At 48.9% G+C, this 10,853-nt stretch overlaps 1 protein-coding gene across 1 annotated transcript; it reads left to right on the top strand.

The window, feature by feature from the left end:
* The first annotated feature begins 6,351 nt into the window (after positions 1–6,351).
* Positions 6,352–9,745, top strand: Pld6 (phospholipase D family member 6). The gene is made up of 2 exons (XM_020182638.2): positions 6,352–6,775; positions 9,498–9,745. The coding sequence occupies exons 1-2, from the start codon at positions 6,352–6,354 to the stop codon at positions 9,743–9,745; spliced, it is 672 nt and encodes a 223-aa protein (XP_020038227.1).
* The last annotated feature ends 1,108 nt before the right edge of the window (positions 9,746–10,853 follow it).

The raw sequence follows: 10,853 nt of genomic DNA, 5'->3' as shown, positions 1-10,853 counted from the left end.
CCTGCTAGTCCAGTGACCGAGTTCACTGGGTAAGTAGTAGGCTGACATGAGTTAGCTGTGCATTCATGTCACAGGGAAGTGTGACCTGCATTTCCCATGTGTAAGAAGACTGTATGAGTGAGCACAAAGGGTCCAGTAGTGACGAGGCTTTCTAGATTGCTGTCATCTTCCTCCTGAAAACAACGTACCTCTTTTTCCTTTGCTATTGTATGCAGTTCTAGATGAATAACTTCATTAACTGCTAATGGGAATGACAACTTTTCTGGGTTCTCTGACAAGCTCTGTTTTTAAAATCTTTAAATGCTTCCTCTTTCATGAGGCCATCTTTGGAGTTAGACCTTTAAGAGGTGGGGCCTCCCACTCTTGGGCATATAGCTGAAAGAGTGTAAATCAAGATAGAAGAGAGATACTTGCACACCCATGTTTATTGTGGTGATGTCCTGTAACCCTAGCTACTTGGGAGGCTGAGATTGGGAGATTGGGAGGATCGCAGTTTGAGACCAGCCTGGGCAAATAGTTCATGAGACCCCCATCTCCAAAATAACCATTGCAAAATGGACCAGAGGTGTGGCTCCAGCATAGAGCGCTTGCTTTGCAAGCATGAAGTCGAGCTCAAACTTGACCCAGTCCCAGCAACATCAGCAAGATACACATATATGATGGAGGGGATAGCATGTTCAGGGTACACTGAATCATGCATGGAATTATCCATGAAATCCCTCGTGTTATTAATGCATGACAATTCAAAAATTAAAAAAGAGGTGGAGCTTAGGAAGAGCTCATATTGTCTCCTTTACATTTCTTCTGGTTCCCTGTCTCACCGGGTGAGCTCTCTCTCCCCTGCCGTGTTCCTGCTGATACCAGCTGCTACCAGGTGAGATAGCCAGTGGTCCTCACCAGAGCCAGCGTCATACTATTTGGACTTTCAGCCTCCAAAACTGTGAACTAAATTGACTCTTCTTTGTAAGTACCCAGCCTCGGGTGTTTCCTTATAGTAGCAGAGAGTAAGACTAATACGCTGACTTTTTGTGTGTGTGGTGCTGTAGCTTGAACCAGGGCATCTTGCTTGCTAGGTGGGTGCTGTATCACGTGGGCCTCAGCCCAGGCCTTTTTTCTCCCCCCTACCCCTCACCCCCTCCCTCTCCTCCTCCCCCCCCAACCCCCCCTCGATTCCAGGCAGATCCTGTTCTGCCCTTATCTCTAATTGTATTGAAGAGAAAACATAAGCATAAGAAAGACAAAGCATTTTTGCTAGCTGAGTTAAGGGTAGCTATACAGAGAGATTCCTAGCATTGCTTCCATGTACAAACGTGTTACAACCCAAGTTGATTCATCTCTAACTGACCTTTACACTGGTTCCTGATCCCCTTCTCATGTTGACCTCTGTCGCTTTAAGGTTTCTGTACTAGTTCCTCTGCAGTGGGTACATCAAATACTATCAAGTTTTGGGTTTCTTACCTATTGCCATTTCTCCCCTTATCATGTGACCTAAGTTTGACCACATTGCTGCATTTGCCCTTGATCTAATGTCCACATATCAGGGAGAACATACGATTTTTGGTCTTCTGAGCCTGGCTAACCTCGCTCAGAATGATGTTCTCCAATTCCATCCATTTACCAGCGAATGATATCATTCTTTTTCCTGGCTGAGTAAAATTCCATTGTGTATAAATAACACATTTTCTTAATCCATTCGTCAGTAGTAGTCCCGGCCCTTTTTGCTTTATTTTTTTGGAGAGGGTCTCCGTTTTTGCCCAGGGCTGGCCTGGACCTTGATCCTCCTGTTTATACCTCCTGTAGCTGGGATGACAGGCATGTGCCATCATGTCCAGCTTATTGATTGAGAGGGGGGCGAGGGGTCTTGCTAACTCTTTGCCTGGGATGGCCTCAAACCACCATTCTCATGATCTCTGCCTCCCAAGTAGCTAGAATTACAGGTATAAGCCACTGCACCCAGCATAATACAATGACTTTAATTCCAGAATATACAACATCTTTACTCCAATACAGCTTCATGTCCTCCCCCTTGCTTTCTATTACTGTATATATGTTACAGCTATACGTTAACAATACAGCATATGTAATCTACTTTACATATTTTAAAGAAATGAGAAGAAAAGATAACATGCATATACACTTCAAAATATTTACCCACAGATTTACCATTTCCAGTTCCATCATTTTGTACCAGTGACAGAGTTACCGGCTAGTGTACCTTCTTTTTGGCCTCAAGGAATTTCTCTGGTTTTTTTTTTTTTTTTAAGGCAAGTCTGCTATCAGTAAATTGCCTCAGTTTTCATATGGGAGTTGTTTTGTTTTTTTTGTATTGAGGTTTATGGGTTTTTGTTTTTTGGGTTTTTTTTTGTTTTGTTTTTGGCAGCACTGGGGTTTGAACTCGGGCTCGCACTTGTTAGGCAGGTGCTCTACCATTTGAGCCATGCCCCCATCCCGGGAGTATTTTTATTTAACCTTCTCTTCTGAAGAATAGTTTCACTGGACTTAGAATTCTTGGCCCCTGACTTATGATGGTTCTACTTATGGTTTTTCTTCTTTTTCATGGTGTGACAGCTACCCAGATAGCCATTAGGTTTTTCACATTAAGTACAATGTTCAGTGCATTCCAGGAACTTTAATTCTTCATGAGAAAACAGGGTTTCTGTTGGATGATTTGCCCAACTGTGGGCTAACATGAGTGTTGTAAACATGTTTAAGTTGGCTGGGCTAACCTATGATGTTGGTAGGTTAAGTGTACTAAATGCATTTCTTACTTAAGATATTTTCAACTTATGATGGGTTTATAAGGGTGTAACCCCATCATCAGTTAGGGAGCATCTGGATACCCTGGAGAGAGATTGTCAGGTTGACTTTAAGAAAAAGTTTCTATTTCTCTGTTGAGATTCTATACTTGTTAGTTCATTGCTATTATATTTTCCTTTAATTCTTTTAACATATTCATAAATTTGTTTTTGTCTTTGTTAAATCCAATACCTGTTTCTACACATTTTCCTGTTTCTTTCCATATCCAGTAAAGTTTGGTTGAAAACTGGGAACTCTTATGTAACATATTGTAGCAACTCTGAATTCTGTGTTATTTTTCTGAGGTTGTTGTGTGGCCACTTGCCTGGATTTCCACTTGACATTGTCTCCCCTACAGTGTGCAGTCACAGTGCCCTACTCAGTGATGCTCATACCAAGGAGTCCATCCAGTGCCTTGCTTTCCTAGCTTACTGACCCCCCAAGGATTTTGAAGTGAAGCTTATGTGGCTTTTGTCCTCTGGTGATCTGTTTGTGGGTTGGGGGTCCCTTTCAAGCCTCCCTTGGCTTTCAGTTTTCTGTGAGCTCTCCTGCCCTCCCCACCAGTTCATGCACAGTCCCCCATCTATCAGGAATGTGTAGAGTGCTTACCTCAGCCTACACGTGTCCTATTTTCATTACTGTATCTAAATACTCAAGCTGGGTAACTTTAAAAGGAAAAGAGGTTTATTTTGGCTCATGGTTTTGAAGTTACAAGGTTGAGGGCAACATTTGCTTATGGGTTTCTTGCTTGCAGAGTCCCCAGGCAACACAGCATCACATAGTGGGAGACGGGGAGTGCATACGTGGCTTATAGTCTCGTTCCCTTGTCTTACAAAGCCACCAGGATTCAATCATGGGAGCTTCACCCTAATGACCTTGTCTAATCCTGATCTCCCCAAAGCTCCATCTCTAAGCACTACAGTGGGATTAAGTTTTCACCTCTTATTTATTCTTTTTTTTGGCAGTACTGGGATTTGAACTTACAGCCTCACGCTTGCTCTCTACCACTTGAGTCACTCCACTGGCCATTTTTTGTGATGGGTATTTTCAAGATAGGGTCTCCTGAACTATTTGCCCCGGCTGGCTTTGAATTGCAATTCTCCTGATCTCTGCTTCCTGAGTAGCTAGGATTACAGGTGTGAGCCACTACACATTTTCACCTCTTAATCCCTCCATTTAATGTGATTAAAGTTCAACACGAGAACCTTGGGGGCACTCAGACTATATCACAGCCCTGTGTGGTTTTCCTTTCCAGGTTTGTCTGATTTCAGGTTGGTTCTACATTTCTGGTTGGTCTGATCACTTCAACTTGGGACTTCTTTCTGCTGCTATAAGTCCCTAGAATTATTTTATAAATGGTAAAAGTACTGTGTGTACTTTGACTTTTTCCACTCAGCACAACTGAAATTCATCCATGTAGTGCCTATTGGTACTTCATTCATTTGTATGGCTAAATAGTATTTCATTTACAGATATACAAATGTTTCTCTGTTTACCTGTTGATGAACCTTTGGGTTGTTTCTAGATCTGGTTAATTACAAATAAACCTGCTACAAACATTTGTGTATTCATCTCTCGGCATATGAGCAGGAGCTGGATCATATAGAAGGTGTATGTTTAACATTTTATACTTAACTTGGAATAATTTTAGAAAAGTTTCAGAGGTAGAACATAGGGTTTTGCATGCCCTCACCTAGTTTTCCTTATTGTTAGCATCTTATGACCATACAGTTGTCAAAGCTCAAAAACTGACATTGACAGGCACATTACCAGCTAAACTCCAGGCTTTTTTTAGGTTTTGTTAGTTTTCCACTAATGCCTTCCTTCTGTTCCAGGATCCAGTCCAGGGCACTGTATGGCATTGAGTTTTCCTGTCTCCTTTGGCTTCTCTGGTATGTGACAGTTCCCAGCCTTTCCTTGTTTTTGTGACCTTGGCAGTCTTGAGGATACTGACCAGTTATCCTGTGGAATGTGCCCTGGTCTGCATTCAGATGTTTTTCCTTGTGATTGAACTGGGAAAGACTAGCATGGAGGCGAAGGGCCTTTTCATTGCATCCTCTTGGGTACACAGTAGTCACGATACCTCAGGGGCAAGGAGATTTGGGTTCCCTTCCTGCAGGGGGAGAAGCTTCCTGTGTCATGTGGAAGTCTTCCATAACAAAGACTGACTCGTGGCTCTTTTCTTTCTTCATGTATTTGTGTCAGTACAGACCCAGTATATTTACTTCAACTTGGATTCTAATCCATTACTACCTGTTACTTCTTTTTATTCCTCATATTCTTCCAGCTTTGGCCATGGATTCTTTCAGATGGGCTCATGTCATGGGATGTGGTGCTACCCCTGTGATTTTTGAGTACTTCCTTTCTAATACCACCAGATGCCTTGCTGCACCTGTCATCGTCCCTACCCAGCTCCAGAGTGAGTCAGTTGTTCTTCAGGGAGCACTGGCTCCTCTATTCAAGAAGGTATTTAGAAACCAAGACCAGGGCACTAGGTGTTCTTATGACAATTGGCCTGGCATATGTTTCCAGGTCCTATCAAGGAACAGAGGCAGGTCAGATGTGTATGTCAAAGTGCACATGCTTATGCATATTCATATAGTTAGGAGGTTGGAACAGTTCTCACAGGAAACTGATCAGTCCAGGACCACTGGGATCCCTCTAGCTTTCTGCCTTGTGTTGCCCTAACTTCCCTGCCCAACAGCACCTGGCTCCTGCCTGCAGTTGGCCACTTACTTCCTGTGCAACCTCTGTGCCTGCCCTGCAGTTCCAGGGTGGCCAGCAAGTTTAGCTGGGAAGTAAATCACCAACAGGGGGTGCAGCGTTACCCCTGCATTTCCTTTGACCTTTGGCTTTATGAAGTCATGTAACCAGTCTGCTGATCACAGTAGACCCTGAGAGGGAAATGTCAATTCACTTAAAGACCAAAGAGAAGCCGGTGGCTGGTGGCTCACCCCTGTAATCCTGGCTACTCAGAAGGCAGAGATCAGGAGGTTTGAGGTTTAAAGTCAGGAAGCCACCTTGGGCAAACAGTTGGTGAGGCCCTATCTCAAAAAACCCCATCACAAAAAAGTGCTTGTGGAGTGGCTCAAGGTTTAGGCCGAGTTCAAACCTCAGGACAAAAAAAAAAAAAAAAGACCTAAGAGAATCTCCACTTAGAGTGGCAAAGTCCTGGCCAGGACTGAGGAACAAGGACTCAAAAGAAATCCTTTCGCACCTTTTCCGCTTTTCCCCTCTGTGGAAAACATGCCGGGTCCCTCCTGGCTCTGCTCTGTGGGGGAAGTGGAAGAGGCAGTTCCAATAGTGAGGGCTGGAGGAAGGCTTGGGGTTCCAGTCCTCCGCGGATTCCGACATTCCCACGCTTCCAGACCCTTCCCCAGCCCTTCCTAACTGCTCCCCAGGGCAACCACAGCAACAGAGAAGGTGCATGGCCTCCACATGGCATAGCGCCTGCACGTGGGGTGGAGGCGGAGCCTGGCTTGGTGGGGCGGGGCTTGGCACGTGGCAGGGTGCGCAGGCGCCGCGTCCTCCAGTCTGGGCCTAGGTGGTAGCAGCATGGCGAAGCCGAGTTGGCGGTTGGTTGCCTTGACAGGCGCGGGCATCGCGCTGGCCCTGGAGGCGCTGCCCTGGTTGGTGCGCTGGCTGAGGGCCGGCCGGCGGCCGCGGCACGAAGTGCTCTTCTTCCCGTCGCAAGTGACCTGCACCGAGGCTCTGCTGCAGACCCCGGGCGCCGCTCCCGCCCGGGCCCCAGCCGACTGCCGGTGCAGCCTCCCGCACAGCGAGAGCTCGCTGAGCCGCCTGCTGCGCGCCCTGCTGGCCGCCCGCTCCAGCCTCGAGCTCTGCCTCTTCGCCTTCTCCAGCCCGCAGCTGGGGCGCGCCGTGCAGCTGCTGCACCAGCGCGGGGTGCGTGTGCGGGTCATCACCGACTGCGACTACATGGCCCTCAACGGCTCGCAGATCGGCCTGCTGCGCAAGGCAGGTAAGCCGCGGTGAGGACCCATGGCCAAGGGGTATGTGGAGGGTGGGGTGGACACTTGGGGAGGAGGTTCCAGGACAGGCCGAGACCTCATTTCATTTCTCTGGTGACCTTGTGAGCGCAGGGTGGAGTCTCCCTCTTCCCCAGGTCAAGCCACGTGAGCCGGGCCAAGGTGCCATTCTGTGCCCAGCGTCTTTTGTCTCGTTTGTACTGTATTCCTAGTAAGGAGAAGATGACGGCGGGTGGAGCCTCCTGGATTCCCACTATTCTTGTCCCCCGGTGGTGACAGCTTGTACTTAAGCAGAGGTGGTGTGGGTACCCCAGCCAGCAGTTTGGGGAAGTGAAGATGGCTCAGTCTGACAGGACTCAGGAAACTGTGTGTGTGTGTGGGGGGTGCGGTGAAGCTTAAAAACACCTCTGGATGGATGGCCAGCCACAGGCAGCCAGCCCAGACACTGAGTCTCTCTCTGCCCCACCGCACCTTCCCCTCACCTGCTGCCAGGTGGCCAGAGTTTGCCTTCAGCTCATGTTGTTCACCTGCTTCACTAGCGAATTTCATGCTGGGCTTTGGAAATGTATAAAAAATGATGAATTAAAAAGTGGAGACAAATACTCAGTTGCTGAGCAGTTGTTTCTCAGCTGCAATTTCTAGGGAAACCTGCCTCTCCCTAGGGTGGGTATAGAAGGAGACAGGCAGTATGGACCACCCACGTCCTCAGCTGCTGCTGTGTTCTGGTGTGGTTGACACCACACCACACTGGGTATGAACTTTGGGCATCTCCATCACATGGGCACCTGGGAGAGCCAGGCCTGCATGTGTCATCTGGTCATTCTGTTGGCCCTTGGGAAGTACCCAGGCTGTGTGGTGGTCTCACTGTCCCATTCCTTCTGCCCAGCACTGGTCTCCTGCTGACCTGGGCCACCTAGGAACCTCTGGGAACTGGGTCCCACTCCCTCTGCCCTACACAACGCATCCATGTGGGGCCGAGCAGAGTACCGAGGGTGTTACCTCCCCCTCTTACTGGCAGTCAGAGTTCTCAGTCTGTAAGTCATTTTGGTTGTGGCGGTGGGGAACACGTGGATACCCTTAGGCTTAATTAGCTATTTTGGAGAATCACAGAATCTCAGGTCTGGGAGGATCTGAACTCCCACCGAAGGCGGTTCACCCCATGTGGCCCTTGCCACCTCTCCGTGAACTCCAGGTTGTCCATCAGCATTCATCCCTTCAGCAAATACAACGTGTGCAAGTATTTGCCATGCCTGATGCCAGGTGCGGGGACGTGGCAGTTGCCCGGCTAAGTCCCTGTGGGGAAGCACACAGGTCTGTTGGAAGACTCAGAGGAGGCAGTGTAGTAACCAGACGCTGCACAGAGCTGGCGACTGAACAACTTGAGTGAGTGCTGCGGAGGGGGAAGTACAAGTCCCCTGTCACAAACTAAGGTCACCGAAGAATAATAGCAAGAGATCACCTGTGGTCAAAGGTGGGGATTATCGAAAAGTGTGGCTGGCTTGGGGGACCAGGCTCTTGGGCTTCTGTGAGGCTGGCAGTGACACGCAGAGGCCTCTGAGGAGAACAGTGGTGGGCGGGTGGGACTGCAGGGGAGGCTGGTGATGGGAGAGCCTGTGGTAATAGTAGAGGTCATCTGAAAGAGTCGGATTGTAGATCTGTTTTGAAGGTCTTGCTGACAGGATTCACTGGTAGATTGGTGAGGAAAGGAAGGGGCAGATGGTCCTTTATTTTATAAAGAAAACTGCTTTCCAAGGCAGGATGCACATGTGAATTTGCATTCCGCATAAACGCTGGGTAGTTTCCAGTGTAGGTCCCGTGTGCTGCGTGGGGCACGCGCCTTCCAGCCTTACTTGTCCACCCCGGCATTACTGGATTCGAGTGGGTAAATTGAGCAGTGATTTCAAAGTGCCTACTTTAAACTCTTCTTTAAGGCTTATTAATTCTGGTCTCATTCTGTGAGTGGATGATGCAGAAGGTGACATCCAGGGCTGGTACCCCGGAGAACAAGACAGGGAAGGCCCCTGCCCGGGGGAGTAGGACAGCTGGAATGAATCTGAGGGCTGGGGATGTCACTCAATGGTAGCATTTGCCTAGCGTGCTGAGGCCCTGGGTTCCATCTGCAGCACCACAAAAAGACCCTCAAAATACTTCACCACCAAAAGTAAGAAGTCAAAGCATGATTCAGGTGAGGGCAGCAGGCCAAGGTGGAGGGATAGTTCTTTTGCATGTCTGCTAGTGAGGCACCCTGGGAAGTTCTGGCCACAGTTGCCCAGGTGAGGTGAGGCTTTTCCTGCCTAGGCCTTTGTCCTCTTCAACTTGTCCCTTCCCCTGACCAAGCGAGAGCTGAAAGGGAAGGCGATGCCATGCCACGCCACTCTGTGGTACTGCCTTGAAGCCCTGAAGGAACATGCTGCTAGTTTGGACTCCAGACATAGTGGACGCTGGTATGGGGTGGGTTGTTCCCCAGAGGAAAGGGCATGGTAGTCAAGGGTGCAGGGTCACCCATGGTCCCAACTCTGTGTGTCCCTCAGGACCACCCTGCTCTTCTGGGCTAACTGGTCCCAGCCCTGCTCTGTGTGTCCTCCTGAGAAACACGCTCTGCCTTTGCCCCATTGGGTGGTCTCAGCAGCCTACTGGGACCACCAGCAGGCAGCAACATTGACAGTCCAGGTGGCCATGCTGGGCAAGTGAGTGAGAGGCTACCGTGACCCACAGGTATCCAGGTGCGGCATGACCAGGACCTGGGCTACATGCACCACAAGTTTGCCATCGTAGACAAGAAGGTGCTCATCACTGGCTCCCTCAACTGGACCACACAAGCCATCCAGAACAACAGAGAAAATGTCCTGATCATGGAGGACGCTGAGTACGTGAGGCTGTTCCTGGAGGAATTTGAGCGCATCTGGGAAGAGTTTGACCCCACCAAATACAGCTTTTTCCCCCAGAAGAAGCAGGGTCGCTGAAGCTGTTCCCTCACCTGTGTGGGAGGGAAGAGGCCCAGGGATTGTGTGCTGCTGGCTGCCCTGCTGTCTCCGAGCCCTCTATGCTTAAAAAAAAAAAAAAAAGGCCACCAGTGCAAAACTGGCTCCCTGAAGTCCTGAACTGACCTAGAGAACATGGGGTTGAGAGGGAAGTTCCCATGGTAACAGAGCGGTTTATTTGCACCCATCAGCCCAGCCACTGCCTAGAGCAGGCTGCTCTGAAGCTTTGCCTCGCACCTGTCCTGCTTTGGAACCCAAAGTTTCTGCAGCACAGATGGGCATGGGGTCTTCTTCAGGGATGAACATCTCCCTCCTCATATGCTAGTAAGTCTCCTTCTCTGGCCAGCTTGGTCCTGCTCAGCCCCTGGCATGTCCCTGAGGGTTTTCCCTCTCCCCTTTGGATCAGAATTTCCTAGCTGGGATGAGTGTCTTCCTGTTCCTTGCTAGAGGAAGCCAACAGAGAGGAGCCAGTGTGTGTAATGCTGCAGGTGGGGAGCCCTCATCCTAGAATGGGAGTTGCCACAAAAGACAGGTCATTCTCTTAGGTGGCTTCCTGATGTGTGTGTGAGCATTGACCCTCACAGCTGGCCTCTGTTTTCCTGTGGTGTAGTCCATAGGCTGCCAGTAAGGGCTGCAGGCATTCCAGAAGCTGCATCTGTTTCCATGTTGTGCTTTTTAACACTGTCACGTTCAAGGTAATCTGTGTATTTAGAAGTGACCTCATCTTTAATGTGTGTTCCAGCTCACTGGGTCGTGAGTTGCTCTCATGAGGAGGAGGCTCAGGCTGTGGTGACTATGGGGCTGGGTTCTCAGCTTGGGCTGGGTGTTAAGAGAGAGAGGAACAAGTATCTCATGCATTTGTGAAATGTCCCAAATTACTTTGTTTTTTTAAATAACATCTTATAGTCAGATAGCATGATTGACATGGGTTGCAGTTTTGCTGTCACCCATGCTCTGTGTTTGTGCTGGGTGCCTGGTGACCATCCTAAGTTTGATGAGTGGATGGGGGTCTCTCCTTCCCCAGCTCACACCATTAGTCCCAGAGAACACTCAGTGCTACAGTATTTACGTGAGGTTTTTTTTTGGTGGT

This window comes from Castor canadensis, chromosome 11 (genome assembly GCF_047511655.1).
Source record: "Castor canadensis chromosome 11, mCasCan1.hap1v2, whole genome shotgun sequence".
In the NCBI taxonomy this organism is placed as follows: Eukaryota; Metazoa; Chordata; class Mammalia; order Rodentia; family Castoridae; genus Castor; species Castor canadensis.
Note: the sequence above shows the minus strand (reverse complement) of the source record. Positions and strands in the feature narration are given on the sequence as shown.